The sequence below is a fragment of the Falco rusticolus genome, chromosome 3 (genome assembly GCF_015220075.1).
Source record: "Falco rusticolus isolate bFalRus1 chromosome 3, bFalRus1.pri, whole genome shotgun sequence".
Taxonomy (NCBI): Eukaryota; Metazoa; Chordata; class Aves; order Falconiformes; family Falconidae; genus Falco; species Falco rusticolus.
This window is the reverse complement of record NC_051189.1, coordinates 52,083,545-52,109,459: the sequence shown is the minus strand read 5'-3', so window position 1 is coordinate 52,109,459 and position 25,915 is coordinate 52,083,545. Positions and strand designations below refer to the sequence as shown.

General features: G+C 38.8%; 1 protein-coding gene and 1 long non-coding RNA gene across 2 annotated transcripts in view; one reads left to right on the top strand and one right to left on the bottom strand.

Moving 5' to 3' along the window:
• Positions 1–12,634, bottom strand: part of LOC119145405 (opsin-5-like) — a 29,088-nt gene extending 16,454 nt beyond the window's left edge. Inside the window, exons 1-4 of the mRNA XM_037381848.1 lie at positions 12,547–12,634; positions 8,836–8,998; positions 1,320–1,447; positions 438–772 (exon numbers count right to left, since the gene is read on the bottom strand). Coding sequence (XP_037237745.1) covers positions 438–772; positions 1,320–1,447; positions 8,836–8,998; positions 12,547–12,634 — 714 coding nt within the window. The remainder of the gene's footprint in view (positions 1–437; positions 773–1,319; positions 1,448–8,835; positions 8,999–12,546) is intronic.
• Positions 4,441–25,220, top strand: LOC119145406. Its single transcript, XR_005103407.1, has 3 exons — positions 4,441–5,150; positions 13,880–13,884; positions 25,210–25,220. It is a non-coding gene; the product is annotated as an uncharacterized LOC119145406 (long non-coding RNA).
• The last annotated feature ends 695 nt before the right edge of the window (positions 25,221–25,915 follow it).

Below are 25,915 nucleotides of genomic sequence, written 5' to 3'. Positions count from 1 at the left end.
ATATTCAGTGATACAAAGCTTAAGACTGGATGTGCTCAGATCTCTGTAGCTGGGCAAACAGAATTTACTCACTTGAAACCAGAATGGCTTTCATAAGCAGTGGTTCAAGAGCATGAGACCCAAACTCACTTCTATATAGTGCTCCAATTTTTAACCTTCCTTTTGATCAAAAACTGAAACCTTAATTTTCACAAATAATGGAGTTCTGTGAGTTTAATTACCACCCTCCAGAAACAATACAAATACTATCTGTATGTTTAGCAACTCATTGACATACAGTGAATCCGCACAAGACAACACTGTTGTCTGAAATGAAAATGCAGTAAGGACCGATTTTCTTTTCCATCTTTATTTCCTTCTCAGGAAGTTTCTGGGTCCTTAAATGGTGCAGCCCAGCTGTGCCAAATACAGCTTGCCAAAGACTAACTTTCAAATACCTTGAGAGTAACGGTTTGTGCATTGCTCATCCTGGCAGGGCCGGAGACGTGCTGTTCCACTGCTTTCCTGGATTCTTTCACAGTCACCAGAATAAGAGAGTAGGAAGTGACAATTACTCCACAAGGGAGAATAAAACAGAAAACAAAGAGGACTAAGGTGTAAGACATGGCCATGGCATTTACGTTGGTGGAATGCCAGTCAATGCAGCAGGCTGTGCCATAGGGCTCCTGTCCATATTCTCCCCAGTGAGCTAGAGGAGAACAGGCAAAAACCGCTGCGTAAGTCCAAGCACAGGCTATCAAGATTTGTCCATGTTCTCTCTTGAACCTGTTCCCTGGAAGACACAATCAGTGAAGATCAGCATCGTTGACACATCTGGATGGAGTTTCCCATATAGAGACAGATAAGCAGGGTAAGTAAGAAGGATAACTTCAACAGGTGTTCTAGATATTATAGCATATTGAAGGTTTGTAAGAATAGGGCACGGTTCACAACAATTTGCAAAAAGATTAGATAGCTGAATTCTTGGGTATACAATTAGGATAGTTAGTACAACATAAATCTGTATGAATAAATCTCTATCAAAATGTAGCAATAAACTCTGAAAAAAACCCACAGTTTATTCAGACTAGCCTTGCTTTCAGATAAGAACTCTTATTCCAGGTTTCCAAATTATCACACTGACTTACAAGAGCTTAAATGTAATGAATCACATATATCTAGCCCTATAGTCAATTATCAATGATCACAGAAATAAGAATTTTTTGACTGGATCTAAAAGTTCTCTTCTATAAAAATACTCTCTAGGATATGCAACCCAAAAATGATGGTCTGTGTTCAGAAGAAAAATTGAGTAACCTAGGACAGAAACATTAGCTTACCATAAGCTGGAAAACAAATTTTGAGGCAGAACACAATGCTCAGTAATGTCAGTGTTGAAAGACTGCAGATCCCAAACAGCACCCCGCAAAACGCATAGAACAAGCAAATTTGTTTCCCATACAGCCACCTGGAAAATAACCAAGAAAACTAATTCTCAGATGTTATCCTTTTTTCTTAAATGTAATGCTAAATGGTAGAAATATAGTTATAGTTGTAGCCTTAAAATTTCAATAAAACTGCATGATTAAATCATTTGTTGGTCAATGATGGATTACAGAAGATACAGCCAGTAATGTTCTGCTTCATTTTTATGATTCACATTTAAGCCATTTTTATAAAACAAAGCAGTATATCTTAATGATAATCTTTCTGAAAAGAATAATCACAATGCTTGTCAGTAGTAGACCTAGGTCATGATAATTCATAAATTCATAAATACTGCTTATTATTACTTCTGCTACCTTTATGCATCTTTTTCAAACTAGTTTCCATCAAAGTCAACACATACACTTGTGAAGGTTCTCCAGAGGAACAAAACTTTGATCTGAATCACTATACCTCCTCCCTTTCTATTCATATACTTGTATGATTTACAGTAGCAGTTGTCAAAATCCCCCTGCTACATTTTGAAGACATCACCTCCATTAGTCAATATATATAGCAATATTTCAGCACAGAAAGTAATGTGGTAAAAACTGAGTAATTACTGGATTTTTTTCTCTTATTTCTTAATTTTGTGCCAAAATAAGAGAAAACTAGATGCAAGAAGGACAAAGAGAGATTTTTTTTCACATCAAGTACAATTTTTTCAATTTGATTAGTTGAAAAGAAAAAGTTACCTAGAGGTTAGGTTGGGTGAGGTTCTCTCTGTGTCTTTTGTTAAATATATTTTACCTGACTACATTACTAAACACTCATTCCAATAGGGCTTGGATCTCTGCACCACACACTGCTACATGACTCTCTGATCCGCTGTGCTACCAGTCTCTCTTTAAGCAACTATTTAGCTGAACATGGAGAAATTCCTTAACTGTTCCACATATAACTCTACCTTTCAAGTATCTACTGATATATGAAATCCAGAAGGGTATTTTAACTAGTAGGTACATTTGCTTCTAATGTATTAAGGAATGCGTGGAGAAATAAAATATATAAGGAGCATAAATACATTTAGTATTGAATTCCAACTGAAATAAATCTCAGGCATTGGCAACACACAAATTAGAACAGCTTCTTCTCTCACTTCCCCCCTTCTCCCAGTATCGCGGCTTTGAGGGGCACCCAGCAAGAGCTGAGCCACAGCAATTCATGTCTGTGCTGAGCTGTTGCAGAATGGATGAGAGAAAACGGCCACGGATCCATGGAAGGACTGTGTGACACAGCACTTGACATGAGTTTGGAGTGAACCAGACTAGGCCGCAGTAAAAAAGTTACTGCAATAATGGACAATGGACAAGGAAGATAAGGGAAAGGTCAATGCTGAGCTTGCAGAAGATGTAGCAACTAACTTTGAGGAAGGCACGTAGAGCACAGAGCTGAGCTATGTGACCAGTTAACCGCAGAAACCGCAAGTAGGAGGCCGTATGAAGACGTAACCGTTAGGGCTTAGCCTATCAACATATGACTAGTAGGCATAATTAACTGGAATTGTATAAATGCCATAATTGCGCCGTAATAAATCGGAGCTTGCTTTATCACTCATACTGAGTCGGCTGCTTGCTTCCCCTCGCTCGTCGCAAGTGGCGCCCGAACAGGGACCCCCAATCCCTGTTCTTCACCGGACAGCGAGGACGGAGAAGCACTGGTAGCAGCGACCAGGGAGCAAAGATCGACTGATGCTGGCATCGTATCTCGATCCGTGCTTGAACCACGTTAATCAAGGGAAAGGTTCGCCGTCCGTCAGAGGCTACCCAGGGGAAAAAGGCTGCATCTTAATTAAGGAGAAGAATTCTCTTAATCAGGGAAGAATTCTTTAAAAGCGCGCTATGGAAAAAGAGGTAGCACTCGCTCTTTTACAACGCTTTTTAGAAAAGCGGGGGGTAAGCCCTTTGAAAGATTTAGCTGGGCTAATTACGTTAGGCAAGGCAAAAGGTTACTTTAAAGATCCTGAAAGTATGTTTGAAATAGAAGAATGGCGTAATTATGGGGACTGTTTATGGGATTTAGTGATTGACGATGATAAAGTTGCTAAAAAGTTAATGAAATCTTGGAGAGAGGTCATTAACTGTGTAAAACGTTACAAAGTTGAAAAACAAATGGCCGCAGCTGCCACTAATCGGCTCGAAAAAACTGATTCAACAGCGGGGCGTTTTACAGCAGGAGGAGATTACTTCAGTCCTCCTGCTTCAGGAATTCCTGTCCCTGTTGTTCGTCAGCCCTCAAATCAACCACCTCCTCCTCCTCACACAGAGAAAGAAGTTTGTCCTTCGGCACCGTCTCAAGATCAGGTGCAGGATGGCTCGCAAAGTAACAATTCAGAGGAGGAGTCTACTGAGACTGAGGGAAAAATGACAAGGGGACAGTTAAAAGATAAAACATTTAGTAAACCGTTTCACTCACCCCCGCACTCACAGTTAGTTCGGGTCGATTGGGACAAAATACTCCGAGAGGCAATGGAGCAGAAAGATTTTGATGCTGTAACTCAAATTAATTGTCAAGCTTATCCTGTGATCTACACGATCGATAATGCAGGAGTAATGACAGGAGAACATCATACTTTAGATTGGAAAATTTTAAATCAACTGCGAAGTATAGTTAATGACTCAGGTTTACATGGTGAACCTACCCGACAAATGTTAAACTATATTTGGGGAAGTGGAATATTGTGTCCGGAAGATATAAAAAATATTATGAGACTTATTTTGAAGCAATCACAACAATTGTTGTGGCAAGCTCATTGGCAAAGGCTTTGTGAACTATCTGTACATGCGTCGCGTGACCGATTAGCAGGAGTAACCGTAGAACAATTGATGGGGTCTGGACCTTTTGCCTCAATAGAAATGCAGATGCAAACTGGTCCTGATGTACTGTTAGAATCTATGAAACTGGCGCGTGAAGCACTACAAAAAGTAAGAACAACCCCTGCTACCCCTTCATATATGTCGATTAAACAAAGCAGGGATGAGTCTTTTGCCTCTTTTGTAGACAGAGTCACTGATGCGATCAATCGAGCAGATATAGCGGATTTTATGAAGGGACCATTATTGAGGCAGTGTGTATTAGAAAATTGTAACACTTATACAAAAGGCATTTTAGTTACCCTTCCTCTAGATGCTTCTGTTGAAACTATGTTAGAAAGAATGAGCCGAGTGCCTGTAGGACCTCAAGCTTTGTTAGTCGAAACGCTTAAAGAGGTAGGAGACAATTTAGTTAAAACTCAGCAACAAGCTTTTGCAGCCCTCGCTCCTTTAAAGACGTTAGATGAACGGCAAAGTAAGAAACCACCTCGAAAAGACTTTATTTGCTTTCGTTGTGGGCGTCCTGGACATACACGTCGTCAATGTCGAGAGCGCCACCTATGGTGCAAAAATTGTCAAATGGACACAGCATCGAGACAGATTATTTCGGCTGCCACGACCAGATGAAGAAAAACGACTTGTAGAAAAGCTGACATATATTATTCTTCCCATTTTATGGCAGCTGCCTCGGGAGATACAATATCAATTACCCTCTGATAGATTGTCTTTATTACATTTTACCCGTATTTTGCATACTTTGCAAGACCTCTTTGGGCAAGGACCAATACAATTAGAAAAATTTTGTCCTATATGTAAAATTGTTTGTAATTCAAAAATTACATTTTATTGTGGATATTGTAAAAGAGTTGGAGTGTTTAGATGAAAAACTTTATGTTCCTGGGTATGTCCACCCTGTCAAAATAACATTTTACGTTTTGGCTTTGGTGGAAATTCCCTTTTGACTGAAACACCTGCTCCTAGTTTTGCAGTTATCAACAAAGCATTACAATCTTATGAGGCTTTTGAACAATTATTTTTGGCAGAATTACGTAACGAATTTATCTTTTGGGTTCGCATTATTAAGAAAAGTTTTGAGTCTCATATCATACAACATCATTGCAAACGTGGATGATGGCATTGTTTTTGGGAATTAGCCTATTGAATATTGTCGTTGTTTTCGCTTTACATAGTATAGAGCCTAGACAAAATATGTGGGTTACGTGGGCAAATCAATCAGGAGTTACAGATTTTTGTCTTTCCCTGCAGAAAGCAAGTGATCCTTTCCGAACGTGTCTAATTGGTTACCCTTATATACATTGGCCTGATTTTGAACCTTTGGGAGTAAATTATACAGCCATAAATCAATCATATTTGGCCTGGTTAGACCGGAAGTATAATGACATGAATTTTGGCTTTGGTGATAACTGTACCTGGTGGAATAGTACACTTATTAAAAATACGTATTTTTTACAACAGTTGATTTACCATCTAAATGAATCAATCCATTTACCTCAGCAAGAATTAGACCTATGGGGCTCTTTTCCAGCCGCTGGGCCTTTAGTAAATGTTAGTCAAAAACTTAATTGTACCAGAGTTCGCCCCCTATTTCGACCTATCAATGGCTCAGGTGCTGTCATGTTTGGAGATGAATGGAAACGCATCATGCACCGTGACAATGTAATACAATTTTACTTAGGATATCAGAATGTATCAGGGAATTCTAGCCATTGGAACACCTCAAAATATGCCGGTGAATTTGATGTGGAAAATGTTACAGCGAAATTATTACCAGAAGGATATTTTCTAATATGTGGAGACAGGGCATGGCCCGCCATACCATTCCATCCCGTGGGAGGACCCTGTTATATTGGCAAACTAACCATGTTTGCACCCACCATGCGTGACTTGGTAAGACAAGCAAATGAGAGTAGAGCAAAACGCAGTCTTCATGACTTAAAGCCAGATTGTAATGATAATGTAAATCTTGGCACAGTGGCTGGAACCGTAGCTCTTTCATTTTTTCTTCCCGGTGGCGCAGCAGCTGCGAATTGGGCTAAAATAAAGACTCTAGCTTGTTGGGCAGTGAAACAATTTAATTCTACGACGGACATTTTATCAGGTCTTGCCACTGATGTTGATAGCTTACGACATGCAGTTTTGCAAAATAGAGCTGCTATAGATTTTTTGCTTTTGGCAAATGGGCATGGGTGTCAGGATTTTGAAGGCATGTGTTGCCTAAATCTTTCTGATCATTCACAAAGTATTCATCGACAGCTGGAGGAGTTAAGAAATCGTATGCATCAAGTTAAAGAAGGTTCATCAGGCATAGATGTGTGGTTTGCTTCTCTGGGCATAAATGGATGGTTAAGAGACTTGTTAAAACAGGGTTTATCTGTATTGTTGCTTATTGTTTTACTGTTGCTTTTGTTACCTTGTATTCTTTCTTGTATCCGAAAATTGTTTGAACGTGTTACCCAATCCTTCCTTGTCCAAAAAGAAAAAGGGGGAATTGTTGCAGAATGGATGAGAGAAAACGGCCACGGATCCATGGAAGGACTGTGTCACACAGCACTTGACATGAGTTTGGAGTGAACCAGACTAGGCCGCAGTAAAAAAGTTACTGCAATAATGGACAATGGACAAGGAAGATAAGGGAAAGGTCAATGCTGAGCTTGCAGAAGATGTAGCAACTAACTTTGAGGAAGGCACGTAGAGCACGGAGCTGAGCTATGTGACCAGTTAACCGCAGAAACCGCAAGTAGGAGGCCGTATGAAGACGTAACCATTAGGGCTTAGCCTATCAACATATGACTAGTAGGCATAATTAACTGGAATTGTATAAATGCCATAATTGCGCCGTAATAAATCGGAGCTTGCTTTATCACTCATACTGAGTCGGCTGCTTGCTTCCCCTCGCTCGTCGCACTGAGCCACTGCCAGTATATCAGTGCTGGGCTAAAACGTGCTAAATGTCCTAAAACAAGTGCCAATCTACCACCACATGCTAGGCTGGAAGCTGTGGAGCTTCAGTTGCTGCTATAGAAACAGCTGGTACAACAGCAGCAGTTAGACCAGACACCTATTAGAGAGGGACAGCAGGAATTCTTGGTGGATGCCACCTAATTCCCAAAGGAGATTACAATGAATGTAATTTCTGTGACAATTAAATGAATTTCCATTCTTGACCACGAGGCTGTTTCTCCCTTTTTTTCTGTTTAGCTGACTTCACATCAATATTTAGTTTATATGTCTTTGTCACCAACATACAAATTGCCATGGCAGTTCTTCCAGATTTGGCTGTCTTTCATCATACTACACATTAACCATTTTAATGATTTTGATTCTGCTGCTATTTTCTTATCATTCCCATACAGGAAAAGCCAGTTTAAATAACTAATTTAATCTTTTTATCTCTTTCAGGTTTTTTATGGGCTATCTTGATGATGTCTCCATCTAGTTAGCAATCCTTTACTTTCTCACAATCTTTAGCATTTTACAGGCCTTCATAGTTTTCTCAGTAAAGTGTTTTGGGAAGCCAGATCAGTACTGCATAGTCACATAGAATAATAGAATCATTTAGGTTGGAAAAGACCTTCAAGATCACCAAGTCCAACCAATAACCTAATACTGCCAAGTCCCTCCTTGAACCATGTCCCTAAGCACCACATCTACCATCTTTTAAATACCTCCAGAGATGGTGACTCAACCACTTCCCTGGGCAGCCTGTTCCAATGCTTGATAACCCTTTTGATGAAGAAATTTTTCCTAATATCCAATCTAAACTTCCCCTGGTGCAGCATGAGGCCATTTCCTATTGTCCCATCAGTTGTGAGACATTCTGCAACCCAGAGGGATAGACCAAAATACTGCCAATACCATCCTATCCCAAACCCTGCAGAACAACTCCTGATTATCAGTCTTGATCTCCCTTCACCTTTTCTACCTAGTTCCCTTCTCTCAAACACTTTCATGCTTCCTGGGTTGCACAAATACTATCTGAGGTCTAGTAATGAGCCTCCCAAGACTCCCAGACTTTAAAAGATCACAAAAAATACATCTTGCACAATGATATGAGGTTAAATACATGTGGATAAAGAGAAGTGGGGAAGGAAGGAAGACGTTCCAAATTAGAGTGCTGACCTAAAAATTAATACAGAACACTACATTTCTATGCATCATCACTACCCCTACATTTGGAGATCATAAGTAAATTCAGGGTTTCCTTTTTATGATACCAAATTTCATTGTCCAATTGAAAAAAATGAAGCATTTCACCATCACTTGAATAATACTACCCACAAAGGATAAATACCGTAGGAATCGAATATTTGGAACAAAATCCCAGCCCTACAGAAATCAAAAAGACAGTAACCTCAAACAGACACAAATAGTAATTAACACCAGCAGTCCATAAAGCTGCTGTTACAGAACATACTTCTCTCAGTCCCTCTAATTAATTCCCACTTTTACAACACGCAAAGTGGCAGAGCAATTTGGTCATCATCACTGACACAGACCCCCAGAGCCTACATGTTAAATATGTGCATAGTGAACAAACCTGTGTGAGAGGCTGGAGGTTACAGCTAGAGGGTACAATGTCAGAGTCATACCAAGATCACTGATGGCAAGGTTAATAATGAAGTATTCTGCTGGTTTCAACAAATTCTTTTTCTTGTAGGAGACATGTAGGAGAATACTGTTCCCACACAAGGAGCATATTCCTGCAGAGAAACATGGAATATGAAGAAAAATTTACTTTCAGCCATCCCTTTTCTTTTCCTGCACAAGAATAATGCGCTGTCATCATAACTATCATTTATCAGATAAACTTGTCTCTATTTTATATTTGTGCTTTTCTCTTCCTTATATTTCAAAGATTTTTCAAAATATTTTGTCATTTTTCCTGCTTTCTTCCTGTTTTGTTCATCAAACTGTCTACTAAGATCTAATGAATAATTGTATTCATTAAATTAACTGGCCTGCCAAAAATAATTTTTCCTTTAGGAAGCTGGCATTAATTAAGCACGAGACAATACCCATCTGACACTGCACCCATTTTCCCAGTTCCAGGTATAGAGCTCTCCATTCGCTAAACCTTCTTCTTTTCTCTTTGAGGCATTTTTTCAGTGGTGCTTGTTATAGTTCCTAGTAATAATACACAATACAGCAAGAATGTTGAAGCATGCATGAAAAAGAAAAATGTAGTTAAGTAATGTCTGCACTGTGTGTCAATAGAACTGTTTTCTCTGTGAATGCTGGTTTTACTGTGAGCCCTGACAAGAAACTTAAGAATGCTGCAAGTAATCTAGTAGAAGACAAGTAATTTGCTCTCTACCTTTAAACTGACAGGATCAAACCCTATGAAGGATACACAAAGTTATGTGAGTTAGGTGACCATCAGTTTTGAAGGTCAAATAACAGTGAAAAACCAGAATTTTAAGCAGCCTTTTATAGACACACAAGAACAACACTTCCAAATGTAAAAATTCCAGAGGGCCATGGACATGAGAATACCTAATAAACAAGAGGGTCCCTTAATTAATGCCGTGTGAAATCGAGCTGTTGGATAGAGACCAAGTGCTTTATGGACCTCACTGCCTGTTCCTGTATACCTCTAAAAAAAGCAACACTATAAATATAGAATATAGGTAAATATTGATATAGAAACTGAGGTTAACAACTCGCATAGAGACTGCAAACCAACATTGGCTTTGGATTATACCCATAAGAGAATGTGCCTAATTTAATCATACTCTCACAGGAAATAATTTACCTAATTTTCCCAAATATTTTACAGATTATGATATTTTCTTATAAGGAAATGGCAGTTTAGCAAGTAATGTTAGACACTGGTAATTTCTTTTTCTACCACTGATCTCCTTACACCTATTTAAAATATTTGTAATTTATAACCTCCTGGAAAGAGAAAAGATATTTTCCTTGAATTCTGCTCCCACAAATGTGCAACAATTTTGTTCCAAACATTTTTCTTCCAAGACTTCAAAAATATAACGACAAAAACACAGTAAAAGGCAACAGTTTTGTTTAAAATTATTATTTCCATTTTCTTTCCCCATTTTAATATTTTCCAATGTTTCAATTACATTTCAATCTGATTATCACTTGGTATCATTAAAAGGAACATTACTTAAGCAGAATCCAGTTGACTGAGGTTAGGGAGCACAGACCATCAGACTATCAGAATATGCTCTCTCACTGTTCCTAGTGAGATTAATTTTAACCAGAATATTAAAGTAGTAGCCACATCAGAGATATCACTTATACTAAATACCCTCAGCAGCTGTACTACAGAAGAGTCAATCACCACATTTTTCCTTTAGCAAAACCTCAATTTTATTTTTTGTTTTTATTTCCCATGGTGTCTGTTCTTGGTTGGATTACCAGCTCAAGTCCGTTTACAGTTTTTAGCATGCACCAACTGACATGACAGTCACTTTAGCATCTGGCTGACCGTTATGGTCAAAGCCATCCCTCTTCACATACATCTCCATTGTGAAATCCCTGGAGGAAGAGATGGGAAGAGGTTTTATCTAAAACCTTTTTTTTTTTTTTCCTTTTTAAGCATATGATTTTTCATTCAAATATTTTGTGCAACTTTTACAAAATACCACTTACTGGAAACCTCTTTGCCATGTTTCCTATTCTGCCTTACATTAGCAAACACTGGAATAAACTGCTTAGTGAGTTCATAGAAAGGTTTTCAGAGAAGGCTTGACAAATTTTGGTCAGGAATGGTGTAAGAGGCCCAGAAATGGTCTAAATGCTCATCAGGATCACTCCAAGCTCCATTTCCTATGGCCTTGTGAACATACTGCATCTGTTTTCCAAGCAGCGCTGTCCAACAGCTTTGGTAAAATTGGTACAGTAGATACTGAGGATACATCCTGAAAAAAGACTCAGTGATCTGAGCACAGTGGATTATCATAGGATCCAGAAAGAGAAAGTTAAAACAAAAGTTATGAGGCAACACTACGTTGTATGACTAGCTGAACAAAGATGGGAGAGGAAAACATGGGACAGACATGGATAAAATTGTCACTATTTTATCAGCAGTGTTGTCAGTAAAGAGGTCTGCATCTTATCTGGTACTGATAACAAACAGAAAACATTAAAACCAGAAATGAAGCTACACAAGAAAATTTCTAGTCCATCTGGCAGTAGAAAAATTGCATGAGGTTTCTGATGAGAAATGATCCTATATTTAGCTGATGAGCTCTGCAAATTCAGGAGTATAAATGCTGCAGGGACATGTCTCTAAACTGACATGTATTGTCCACCCAGGCTATATGTCTCCTCTCAATCTCAGCTATCCATATACAGCTACACTCTAAAATAAATAGGGCGTACATTCATTTAAATTTGGAGAAAACATGTTAGAACACATGTTAATCTTTGAAGCCATTAGGATGCAAATGTTCGTTGACAGGACTAGACATGAGTTCACTCTTTGTTGTGCTATATTTATTTTGCATTAATCCCACACTTCAGAGCTAGTATTGGTTGCCGTAGGTCTGTTAGGGCATTCATTCGACTGCTACGTTTTCCTTTTTCAACATCTTCTGAAGCACCAGAAATGTCTTGTCCAACCTAAATGAGTCTATGATTCTATCCCCATGCCTACCAACTGCACGTAACGAGGGTGGCCACTGTTCCCCCAGATGTCTGGGCTGACTTTCCTGGTCTCTGGCTCATGGTTACACTGGCCAGTACCTTTAGGATCTGGAGTTTTCTCTTCAGCCAGACCAGAGCTACGGATAATAAATCTGCCTCCTCTCTAACAGCATAGCCCCCTCCCCAGAAATCTCACTTTCTAAGGCAATGACTGGACACTGGCCATAAACCTGGTCTTTCCAGCACCTATCCCCGACATGTTATAATTACAGCTTTTGGTATTTCACTTCAGGCATTATGAGGAGTCAGGATACGTTGTTCTATGGTTTGCAATGATGTGTGGAAGAGACACTCTCTTGTTCAGACTTAACAATGATCACACGGATGCTTAAAACTGCCAGGGCCTCAAAAACTCATGTTCCTGCCCAGCTTTATATTCCTAGTACTGAATAAAGGGGGTTTTGCCTAACATAAATCACACATTAAAAACCTTTCAATGATTTCACCCTGTGCTTTTTTTCCCCTCTTTATGAATATAGAGAAGTTCATCTGTGTCCAAAAAAACTTTACTTTTACAGTCAAGTCTCCTTACCACATCAAATACAGCCAAAGCTCTATACCATGAAATCATACTTACCAAATACCATATAACATATTCCAACAACAATATCAGCTGACTCTGTTATTTTGGACTGGAATGTCGAGTTACTGAAAGATGGGCCCATCTGAAAAACAAAACAGAACACAGCATTAGAAATTCAGTATACAAGTAGGCGCCTGTGAGCTCTCTGCAAGGCTGCAAGCTGTTTTGTGGGGAAAGGACAAGGAGAATTTAATTTTATTTTCTGAATAAGCAATTAATTTATTTGAATGGAGGATGCAAAAGGGGCAAAGCCAGGCTCTTTTCAGTGGTGTGCAGTGACAGGACAAGAGGCAATGGGCACAAACAGAAACACAGGAGGCTCCCTCTGAACATCAGGAAACTTTTTCACTTTGAGGGTGACCAAGCGCTGGCACAGGTTGCCCAGGGAGGTTGTGGAGTCTCCATCCTTAGCGATAGTGAAAAACACAGTCCTGGGCAACTGTCTTTAGGCTGCCCTGCTTGAGGAGGGGGTTTTGACCAGAAGACCTCCAGAGGTCCCTTCAAACCTCAACCATTCTGTGATTCTGTATAACTTTAAGATTAAATCACAGCCTAGAACTGAAGTAAACAAAATTCTATTAATTTGAGGGTATAATATATATATAATCTTAATATATTTTATATATTAATATATAAAAATATATATAAGTATTAATTTGAGGATATAATTATCCAAATATAAGAACGCTCACAACATTATGAATGCAATCGGTGAGCAAGGGTCCATTAAATTTTGGAAACCTACCTTGCCTCAATGATTTGTTTGTTCCAGAATATTACTCATCACCACCTTACAACAACCAGAGGAACCAATGAAGGAAATCTTAATAACAAGGGGTACAAAACTGCAAATATAAACCTGAGGGAACACACACACGTATGAAGGGCATCAGAATAACTAGTAAGTAGAGACAAGACTGTATGAGATATGTGTATGTATGCACTTAATTCTAAAACTTATTTATAGCATTTAAATTGTAGCTTTATGTAGTGGTGAGCCAAATAAATTCTCTCTTTCTTCCTGCCTTCCACAAGCATTCCACCTTTATTTGCCATCCCTGCCCTCCACCTTTCTGAATCTGTCTCATTGAGTGCATTTGTAAACCAGTCCATAGAAATTTGTGTCTCTGCAGCCCAGAAATTAGCAAAGTATGTGAAAGAGTAAAGGGACTAAGGTAAATCAACAGCCCCTCCTTTAGTGTGTAGCTCCTGCCAATTCCTTTAAAATACAACAGATTGACTCAGATTTCAGGGAGTGGGTTATTAAACTTAAAAGTCTATTTCAGGCATCCTATGTGACAACTCTGAATATAAGCACAGGTGTTAGTATATGTCTTCAGCAAGGAGGCATACCTGCTGTGACAAGTCAAGTCAGCGGGATGTTGCTCAGCTTTTCCCAGCAAAATCCTTTGTGAAGAGTTACACTAATGTAAAAGAGCAATGCACTTCTCTAAGCCAACCTTCAAACACCACCCATTCAGTGGGACCACAATGGATTCTCCTTTCTGAATTGCAGTGTAATGTGACCACCACGAGAAAGTTCAGTCCAGATTTAGTACATTGGAGACACAAGCTCAAAAGCTTTCACTGCTGTGATGGATGAAGACATCCTTCTACCAGCACCTCTGGCTAAAGCACCACTGTGTACTGAACGGCCTGGGCTCTTCATTTAATATGAGAAAAAGCTTCTCCAGGGGAGAAAGTAGCAAATCTTACAGCCTGATTAGGTTAAAATGGCATCAGGTCATTAGGACCATGAAGTTCACCTTCAGTTACTCCTGTCTGACACTGGGGTGTCAGTCTAGCTGGACTCCCTCAGTTAACGCATGAAAGCTGGACAGCCCCCATGCCCTCCCTTAACACTCTTTAGCCTGCACGGCCTAGTCACTCATTCCCACCTCACTTACCTGCATTCAGACTAAAATCCTGATGTCTGACAGGAATGACAACCAACCTCTCCGCCTGAGCGGGACACATAATTCATACTGGCAAGGTAAGCTGCCCACCACGATATTACTGAATTCATATGAGATCTGATGCCTCCCAAGGGGTCAGATTTAAATGGATGTACACAATATATTACCCCACTTCCCAGAAACACAGGTCTGACACATATGGGATGTGCAGCATGCACTGTCATGGGTGGAGCCCTTTCCAGAGGATGAGGTAATTCTCAACAAAGCAAATCATTATTTGTAGCACATCATTATTCATGCTACAAATCTATTGCATATACTAAAAGCTCTCAGATTCAACTCCTATAATTCAGTTACCTTCTAGTCAGAAAGCTGCAATTGTTCAAAGCAAAGCATAAACAGCATTCAGTATTCAATTGTAGGACAAGGTTAGTAAAAAGGAATCAAAATTTAATTACTGGGGTAAGATGAGTAAGTAGAAAAGCAAAGCTGAAAAGAGGGGAAATCGTACAACTATTGTTTATGTTCTGAACTTGGTTTCAGCTTTGACAACAACCAAACTATTCCCACTGAATACCTGAGACCACTCCTGGACATCAGAAAACAGAATATTTACAAATATTTACAAAGAACGTAATTCAAACTGTCTACCTTGCTGAAAAAAATTGCATAGTTTAATTCCAGTATTTCTGTAATTTTACAGAAATATTTCTATCTGATGAATGGAGGACTTATTTAACCAGTCAGTAAAGAGAAACTTAGACATTCATAATACTCCACCAAACTTTATAACATACAGTGCACTCGTGAGCAGGGATAGGTTTGTGAAAGCTGATCAGATCACAGGCTACAGTGGTGCAGATACAGAACAAAACAATGACAGTTCAGTGAGAAGTTACAGCAGTAACTGGCTAATTTTATCTCTCCAGAGGTCATAAAGAAGACTATTTGCTATACTGCCATGTGTTCTGATCTGAACCATCTTTCCAAAGTTTTAAAAATAAATTATTGGTGTATACAGCGGGAATGTTACTGCTTGCTGGAAAGAAAACTGACTAGTAACAGAGAACTGAAGGAGTGAAACAGTATTGGTTCAGGTCCACAGGACATAAATGCTGATTAGGTCACAGGTATCCAGGGAACATCTGAGTCCAACAGAATTCATTTCATCCCTACCTAGTGAAATGGTAGTTATAATCCACACAAACATATGCTGCTCCTGTTATCATTTATGTTTTGACTTAGCAAACCTGGCTATATTGGAAGAGAAACAAAAAGCAGAAACTGATGAGAAAAGTGACTTCATTACAATGGGCACAAAATCCTATCCTCAAACTAGATCTGTGTGAAATGTTTTTGATAAAATTTTATTAAATGGTCTAGTTGACTTCAACAAGTGTTTTTGTAAAACACACGTGGTTTTCCTATTGTCCTGGTTCTTAAACCAAAAAAAACCTTAGCATAATATTTTAATAAAATATGTTGAATTTAACACTGTTTGATACATTGTTTCAAGATTTACTTCAATTATATTTTTTTAATATTTGAAAGCTGAACGCTTTATTTCATTAAATTTTTTTAACAACTCAAAATTTTTCAGCCGTTATTTTCCATCACTACAAAAACAACTGAAAAAACACTTATTAGGAAAGTTTTTACCTCAGTGTCTGTGACTCACACAGGTTACCCATTATACTGCGTATGGTTTTGTCACTGAAATCAGCAATAAGACAACTCCTTAACACCAGTGTAGCATTAAGAAACATACATTCCTTTATTGCAGCACTGGATGTGTGGGGGATCACTCCACCTAACATGCATGCCATATGTTACATTCAGGCAAGATTGTATAGATCATGCATATGTTTATGCATTATATTTCTGAGAGAAGTCATGCATATTCATTCATTTCCCAAGAATAGGTGATACTATGTTAAATAAGCATCACATATGCTCCTTACAGGTATTCAAGAAAACTTCTGGGGGTCTCAAAGAATAGTCAACCCTCTAGTTACAGCTGACTGAGAACTAAACCTTATTTACCTTTCCCTATATAGGCTTGCCTTAACCACAGTTCAACTTCTTTTGGCAAGTTTGGTTTCAGATCCAGCTTCACAAGCAGATCTTTTTTTTTAGCTGCTTCTTGGAATCATTGGTTAACCTTCCCTTAAAAATATAATGTTGCACAACTACTGTTTGATGGTAAGCATCCATTATACTGAAATGAACAGTACATGGTCACCATTTTATACTCTGTGGATGGCTCAATATTTGCTATTTGATTACATGAAACGTCCCTTCCCTCCCTGCGAGAAAGACTTGCCGTAGCAGTGGACTGCTGTTTGTTACTGTCACAGATTGTGTTGGGTCTGGCTGAGCCCCACAGCAGCCCTCCTAGTGCTCTGCTTGTACCGGTAGCTAGAAAGGTGGTGATAACGCACCAGTGCTCTGGCCGTGCGGAGCAGCTCTGGCACAGCACCCGGGCTGTCTGCCCAGCCTCCCCCCTGCCCTCACCAGCAGGCTGGGGAAGGGCAAGGTCTTGGGAGGGGACATCGCCAGGACAGCTGACCCAAACTGACCAAAGGGATACTCCATACCCTATGGCACCTCTCAGATATAAAAGCCAAGAGAAAGGATGAGGGGGCATTTTTTATTACAGCGTTCGTTTTCCAGAGGAACTGCTACATGTACTAAAGCCCTATTTCCTAGGAAGTGGCTGGACATTGCCTGCTAATGGGAAGTAAAGAATAATGCTTTTCTTTTCCTTTGCTTCCACACATGACCTTTGCTATTGCTTTATTAAACTGCCTTAATCTTGACCCACAAGGTTTTTTCATCTCCTCCCCCACATCACCTTCTGCTGAGGAAGGGAGCGATAGGGTGGCTTGGTGGGCACCTGGCATCCAGCCAGGGTCAACCCAGCACATTACTCCAGAGCAGATAAAAGTTGCCAATGTGTTTTGTGTAAGTGGGCTATGACTCTCAAATTCATTTCCCTGTCAGTCTGCCAGCATTCTCAGATAATTAGCCTCTTAGCAAGTTTTGGAGACTTACAGATGCATTTTGATTGTTCGCCTTTTCCTCCAGACATTTATAGATTAAGCAGGTTAAACAAGATGAACGGCTGCTCATTCCATAAAAATAGCTAATGTGATCACTTACTTACAGTACTAAGAAAATCTAATGAAATTACAGACACTTCCAAACTATTGCATTGTCAGAAGGATAGTAAAAATATCAAGAATTATTGCTAGGCCCTTTAAAAGTAAAACACAAAATGAACTTTCATTTGCCTGTTCAGTGCAGCTATTAATGCTTGTGATAATTTAACTAATGAATTGGTCTGCATTTGCACAAATAGTTTTACTTATTTCAAGGCAGAAGTTTGCATTATCCACATTTAAGATAAAGAATTAGGCTTTGTACAGAAGTTACGGCTTAAGCATCATATGCTCTCTATATCATATAAACTCATGTTAGAAGTGATAAACTGATAGGATGGGACAAAGAAGAAGGTCTGGTCTAGAAGAGTCCCATTTCTTTCTACTTTCTCTTCTTCAGGTAAGGCATCCCCCTAAAGCATGGTTATTTCTCCCTTACCTATTGTTTCTTCTCCTACTTATCTTTTTTCTTCTTGCAGTCAATTTATAACATAGAGTTTACCAGGGAAATTACATATTCCTATTCTGGAAGTTATCACTTTCAAAATTGCTTTATAAATCTTGCTTGTATATGCAGCCAGAGCACAATGAGAGGGGTTGAGACATAAATGCTTTGTTTGTGTATTTCTCCTTTATGAATCAAAAGATAAAGCACTCTCAGGGAAAAAAACAAAAAAAAAAGAACAAAAAACCCACAAACAAACAAACAAAAAACCACCACCAAACAAACACAAAAAAACCAACAAGACAAACAAACAAACAAACTTCTTGGGGCAGCACTATAGGAGAAAAAAAAACTCTTAACCTGTGGCAGGGATGTTCCATGCTCAGCCTAAGAATGCCTTTGAATATCAACTAATATATAGAAGATAATTACTCATCTGATTAAATATTGAGTATCTCAAATACTGTAAGCAGTGAAGGGGCCACCAGCCTCCAGGCTAACCTCCTGAATTACAAAGTGTAAACTTATTATAATTTCTGCTTGCAGAAACTTAGACATTAATATTGTTAGTCAACATTGTCTAAGAGTTAATTATTCTCAATACATATTTTTTTACGTTTCTTTTCCCATTTATAACCTGAATTTGTCTAGCATCAACTACCAACCACTAACTCACATTGTACCATTTTTCACTGAAAAATCCTCTGGTATCAGGAATGTACTCTCCAAATACATAGTTGCAAAGCATGACATATTCATCACTTGCATAAAATAGAGTTAATAATCTTATGATGGAACTTTTTTTTTTTCCTAATCGCTCTTGAAGTGATTGATTCACTTCACCCTGGCTCCTTCGCAGTTGTTCAGCCTGCATTTCTCCTGCTGTGGCACAAAGCTTATAATCCCAAACTACCTTCATAAATGCAGTATCTAACCTCTCAAACTCAATATTCCCCAACTGAGATATGCATAGCTAGTCACAGCTTCTCAGTCACAGCATCACAGTGGGAACTCATTGGTGAAGAAGCGTAAGTTAATGCTACTGTTAAGCCCTTTATTTTTTCCCTAATATTCTGAGCTCATTCATGCTACACATACCCTTTTGTACTGACTGACCCAACCAACTCTTTCTTTATAACAATGTGAAGACTTCTTCTAAATAATTTTTGAAAAAAAATGAAATATACTCAGCCAGCAAACCTATTTATGATGCTTTTTCCCTTTTTTCCTCTATTTCTTTTCATGTACTTCTAGATAATCCTTTTAGAAGCCTAATGCTTTCTACACTGATTATTTTTTTTAATTCAAGCTAGCATTCTTCCTAGCAAAATCACCACACATATACCACATTATACTACTAAAGAACCAAGACCCTAGTACCTGTTGCTATTAACGAGACAGTTCACTGAGCAAGAAATAAATTAACCTCTGCAAAATTCTGACCAACATGTATTTCTGTTGGAGTGTTTTCTTTTTCTCCCCACAAGCATTAGAGTACTGCAGCGTCTGAAACAAATTCTTAAGAGAAGAAGCATATGAGCTGCTTCCTCAGATGACAATTTCTATAGCTACAGTAGATTACTTCAGTATATTAATTTACCTGCTTGCAGTAGATCAGTGGCAGACCTGGTCAATAAATAAGTTATGAAAAGAGAATTTTTAATTGCCATTTAAATTACAAAATTTCCATTTTATATCATAAAATAGGTATTCCCAATTAAGAATAGGAAAATTCTGCATGGATTATATATTTAACCAGCACAGCATGGACTGTTCTTCCACTGTACATTGACCAAGAAGTATTAGCTGAAGAATTCTCTAAACTAATCTCAAGTAGGAATTTTTATTTTAATATCTTGCAGTCTCCTAGCAAGCAGGAGGAAAAAAATGTCATTTGCCTTTCTAATTATTTGCACTTTGCTGTATCACAAAATGCTAAAAAATTAAGTTTAATATACTGCTTATTCTATTGTTATTTCATTGGGATGGTATCAAATTATGATTTTATTTGTTCATCTGAGCATTGTAATTAATGACAGAATCTATTTGCTTGATAGTGAGGCCTAAAATGATTTCTCTTAGGAAATTAATCTCTCCTGTTTGCCTTCAGGGAAAAGAGGAATTGCTGTTAAATTGTTAAATAAGTAACACTAAATCTTATTCATTGAACACATGAAATCTTAAAAACTCTTTCTGTTCTAATCAGCAAGTCTGGTCTATTAATGGCTGTGTATTTAGTAACATTTAGAGAAGATCATCAACTCTTGGAAAGATATATAGACATGATCACTGAAGGATCTCTGCCTGAGGAGGAGCGCTTCCCATTTCATACCCACAGCACTTTACATCATAGATGAGACATATGACAAGAATGTGTGAGGATTTATGAATCTATAAGAACAACAAAGCAACAGGCCCTTTAACAAAAGCATTCCCTCAGAGGTCTGATGGAGCTGGAAGAAGAAAGGGCATGTTTTAACTAGAAGAAAAGCATATATAAAAGCTAAAACTCAAGCTGATTAAGTCGTCTGTCATTTCTAGAAGTGAGCTGAAACAATAGGAAATCATTTAAAAGCACAAGATTGTCTGGGAGTTGGTTCATTGCTAAAACAGAAACATCTGTTGAGTGACACAAAATTTATTCAGCAGATAAAGGAAAAAAATTAATTACAGTATTAACAGAATGTAAAACAGCAGGAAAAAAAACCAACCAGACATTTATAATTAATTTTTCAACTCATCAGTATTGCAGTAATATTCTGGAAATGCTAAATGCAGTTATGGCTCCAGCTCTAGAAAAAGTGAGTAGACACCCTCAGCCCTTCGATACCAAGGGATGCTTAAGTGTCTCTTTATAAAGTGATTCACAGAAATAATAGAAATACTGTTGCACAAGCAGCCAGGAAGGCTTCCCTGGAGAGTAACTGCACACACAAGGACAAGTCTGACAGTCCACGTATAAATGAAAGGAATGAAAAGGTGAAGACAGCTGGAAAGCAGCCAGGAGTTGCACCATCTCTTGCACAGAGTAAGTGTTGAAAAGACAGACTTGGACTTTGGAAAGAGAAGGTCTGTCTTCCAGCTGTGTGCAGTCCTCTGCATGCACACTTCGCAAATGTGCAGGGTCATACACACAACATACTCCCAGCCCTTGCCTCCCTTTCCTTCCTTGTGCTGGAAACAATCTGGCCAGATGTCCACATCCAGCCAACCATGCAGCCCCAAGACAAGAAAAGGTTGGAAGTTAGGACACAAGAGTGAAACATCACAAGAAAAGCAAGGCGGCTCCACAGCTGAAATAGTTGAAACACCACCTACCCAACAGAAAAAAATTGAGGCATGAGTAGTTCAAGAAAGATATGTCTGAAAGGGTCAAAGTTTGTGTTTTAACATATCAAAATGTTTCAGTCTTGCCTGTGATACACTGAACCTAATCTCTGCTATCACTAAGCTATCAGGAAGCCTTACAGCAGTTCTCATTCGGGTGTTTCCCATCCTGCTTCTCCTCTGGCATCTGACTTCAGTGATGGGGACATGCCAGAGCCCAGTCACACAGTTCCTGTAGCTCAACAGGACAGCCATCTGATATGACCAAGTCCCAACAGCTGGGGAAGAGTGAAGCACCTGGATATCACCATGTGCTCAAACAAGGAACTTCATTTTGTGATGAAACATGAACAAATTCCAAATCAGTTTTCCATTTGGGTTGACTCTGGAATGCTATTTCTATCTCTATAAAATCAAACAAAAGTTGATGTAAAACTATCATTATATTAGAAGGTTGAAAGGTTCTACAAAATGTGCAGAATCAGATTTCCAGCTGGCACTCTCAGACAATACAAGAAGGGTACCATGCTCTCTCTGGCAGCAGTGCTGACAGCAAGCAAGATGTGAAAGGCACTGTTTGAAAGGGACCCAGTTACCCTGAAAATACCTTATCACAACTCAGTCCTTTCTAACATCTCTTCAAAAAGGCGTTCTTAATTTTTATTTCCCTGGTCTACTTTGTTTTGCTTATTAACATTATACAACATTGCAGCATGGGACACAAAACATAATAAAAAGAGTTCCAAACCCGAAGAATTTACAGTAGGTCATCCAGTGGAACAGTGGCATCACCTAAAGCATGTACAGTTTACGAGAAAAAAAAAGTAAATTATGACAAGTTTATTTCTGTCACTAAGACTTCAGAATGCCTGGAAAAGCATTTCATATATGTGACTAGATACAAAAAGCACGTGCTTATTATAAATTTCTGTAAACATTCCGCAAGGCTAGAACAAGACTAAATTATGTATGCTTGGAAAATGAATCCATTGTCAATCTTGAAAAGCCCTAGCAAGAATAAACTCAGCCTTGTGCTGAGCACAGACAATGCATGGTTTGCTTCAGACACATTAAAACATAGTACAGTCCAAAGGCATATCTACGGGAGGCTGTTACTTATTAATAATAGGTGCCCTTGGAACAAAGATGATGTTATAAAGTGATCACATAATTTAGTCTTTTTCCTGCCAAAATAACCAAAGAAAAACTTGATCTATGGATTCAATTAATCTAGGCGCACTATAAAGAAGCATATTACTATATTGTTGAATATATGAAGTAAATAACCAGCTCTGATTGTAACGTTATCGTTGCAAGCCACCAACAAAGTAAGCTGAATATGCAAAAGCTCAGAATCACATAACACAAAATACTGTGAACTGGTGCAGAAATTTTATTCTGCAAGCACTGTTCCTCCAGGAGAGTTCAAATCAAAATGAAATAAGGAGAAAGACAGTAGCTACACGTTTGGAGCGGGGATAATCAAGGCACTCAAGGTGGCTGACAAAGATGCCTGCTGTAGGGACATTAGAACATAAAGTCACAGAATCTATTAACAAATTGACAAGGAAACCATTTTCAGGGGATTCTCTACTCACCTTTACTTTTGTAAAAGCATCAAATCCATATTGTCTCACCGCCCATCGAAATCTCCAATACCAGAGCAGAAAGTGCATCTTCAGATAAACACATTAAATAACAAAAACTAAACCAAATGTTTAACTACAATAAATGAAGAGGGGCATCACTTCTGAAAACCACAATTAAGGCACCAACTACAACCAGAGGACACAGTTTCTGAACTATTTCAACACCACACGTGACATTACCTTTGTTTTCAATGGAAATTCTCTTAGCAACTCAAAAACCAAAACAAAATGCAAGAACAGAGACTAGTGTGTGCCCAACAGCACAGAGCAGAGCATGGCAGGTCAACATGATAGTCAGTTCCCAGAACAGCTGAAGTTCTCCTGTTTTGGCTGGTTATAACTGCTGGTCTTATTCGTTGGCTTCATACTGCAGTTTTGCACCTGAGAAGAGGGGAAAGGAGGCTTCCAACAAATGGGAGAGCATCTTCATCACACAGTTCTGGTTTCATTAGTTAACTGACTATATTTGCCGTGGCTTCCAATTTATCCAGTGAAATTGCTAGAGCATTTGTACTTTTGTTCAACTTGTTTCAATAACTGAAACAGTAACAAGACTCTTTATTTTATACAAATCTCCAAATGTTCTCAAGTACTCTGTTTTGCATCTTATTTGTAAGGCAGAAAAGGAAAGTCAGATTTTCTGTTTTCCATTCAGTTATTTATTACAATACCTTTGGGAAACAGCTATTTTCCTCTTTTTAGTTTAAATAAGAGCCCTTGTTTGGTTTTGAGAGTCCTTGCCAAAACGAAACCCAATAACGACTGACTTGAAATACAATTTACTTCCACAATGTAAATTCAATGGAACCCTACGTCAAAGTAAGAATAGGGTTTGTGGCCTGTAGGAGAAGCTGAGAGAAGGCAGTTTTCCCTTTCAACAAGAATTTAGTAATAAATGAAGTCTGTTTTCAGGCTTAGGTGCTGCCATAGGAACCTCCTTGAGGCCATAAAGTTCAGTGAGAGGAACTTAGTTCTGAAAAGAGGTGACAATAAGAATTAGGTGGAAATAAGGTGCCTTGTTACTCTTGTGGGAGCTTAGTGCTTTGATTTCCTTCCTTGTGGTGGGAAGGATAAATACACCAGAAATTTCTTATTCTCTCCCTGTGCTGAAGGCTCTTCTGAATTATTCTGTTACTGTTACAGCACCCTTTAAGGAACACAAATGCCATTTTAAGAGACCTATCAGTCTATTACTGATGGATCATCCTCAACTAAGATTTCTGTAGAAATACAGCAGTATTGGATGTTAATTGCCAAATGAAAAAAAGATACCTAGTCTGAAAAACCCTACAAGCAACCAATTAATAACACAAGTGCTGCTTTCTTCATGAAAACATTACGTATCTTATACTTTGCATCTTACAATACCAGTTACACCTCACTCTGATATGCAAACGACTGCATACATCCTCACCAAATGTGGCAAACCATTTCTTAGAAATCAAGAGTTTAAACAGATGAGGAAATCTCTTCTCTGACTTCTTACTGCTGGTCTCTCTCTCACGAGAAGAAAGTTGCACCACTTCAAACCTATGTCCTAGGCTGCCAAAGCAAGACAGGAGGTCAGTGACCAAGCCCACCAGGTCAGCTAGCTAACTAGCAAGGAGAGGATCTGATGGCTGAAGGGAATAAACACGCTGCCAAAGAGCAAAGGTGATACTGGAATGACGGGCTCCAGAATGGTGCCAGCTTACCGGCTCTGAGCCATAAAGCCCCTGTCCATGGCACTGCAGTGTGAGCCTGTGCTTTGATACTGCCAACACAGAGCCACAGTGCTCGCTGACTCTTTGCAGACTGATGCTATAGGATGTTCCATTTGTCCAAGGCAGTGGTGATAAACCTGATTGAGATATCGATTACCCTGATTAAGATACCCCCCTCTGTCTCATACCGAGGGTGTCTAGGTAACTACTTCAGACTAGATGCTGAAGTGTTAGTTAGCTAAACCGAAATAATATGACTTCATTCTTAACCACGCAGTCTACTGTTAAGACAATTAGTATCATCTGAGCCTATCCCCATGATTTTTACTGTCTATGAGATTACTAACTGTGCCATGTTTATAAACCACAATTCCTTAGCGGTTTTTCTACAGTATTCTCCTGCAAGATATGTAGATGCTCTACCAGTTTGTCCAGTTACGACACACCCTTTCTCAGACTGAAAACCTGCCGTGGAAAATTAATTTATAAAAAAAGAGCAAAGCAATCAACCAAGTTATTACACCACAAAGATGGTGCATTTTACTCAGTATTATTTCTCCTCAAGGCCATGAGAAGATAATCCACTAGGCAGTAGTGCTGGTAAAACGTTGGTATAGTAGAAGTCAAAGTCAGAAGTATATGCAACTATCCTTTTCTCAAAATATTAAGAGAGAAAGTAGTTGTGTGAGGTGCCACTGACTTAAAAGAAGATCCTTTAAAAGGGGAGCAATGGAGGAAAAGTCTGGGAATTATTCCCAGAGAACACACATTGACTACTTGTATCAGTAAAATAATCCATAGCAAGACTCCAGCCTAAATTTTTTAATGTCACAAGAAGCCTTCCTTACCAGATTGCTCTTTAATGCAACAACAACAACAAAAAAATCCCAAGAAGAAAAGCATGATGCAAACACAGCAGGAAATCCAACGAGGCTAATCAAATGTCGCCAACATAATCGCTGTGGCTGCCACTATTTGGCCCTTTCACAGCAGTCATTTAAGGAGCCATAGCCAGGATCTGAAGTGCTGGAGAGTGATCCACAAACACCGAGAGGCTGAGCAAGCTGAAAGGCCAGTGAACATAGACCTGGCTATGAATTTTACCTTTTCTCCAGACTACGGTGCCTGCCTCAAGGCTGTGGTTCGCCTACATGAAGCTCAG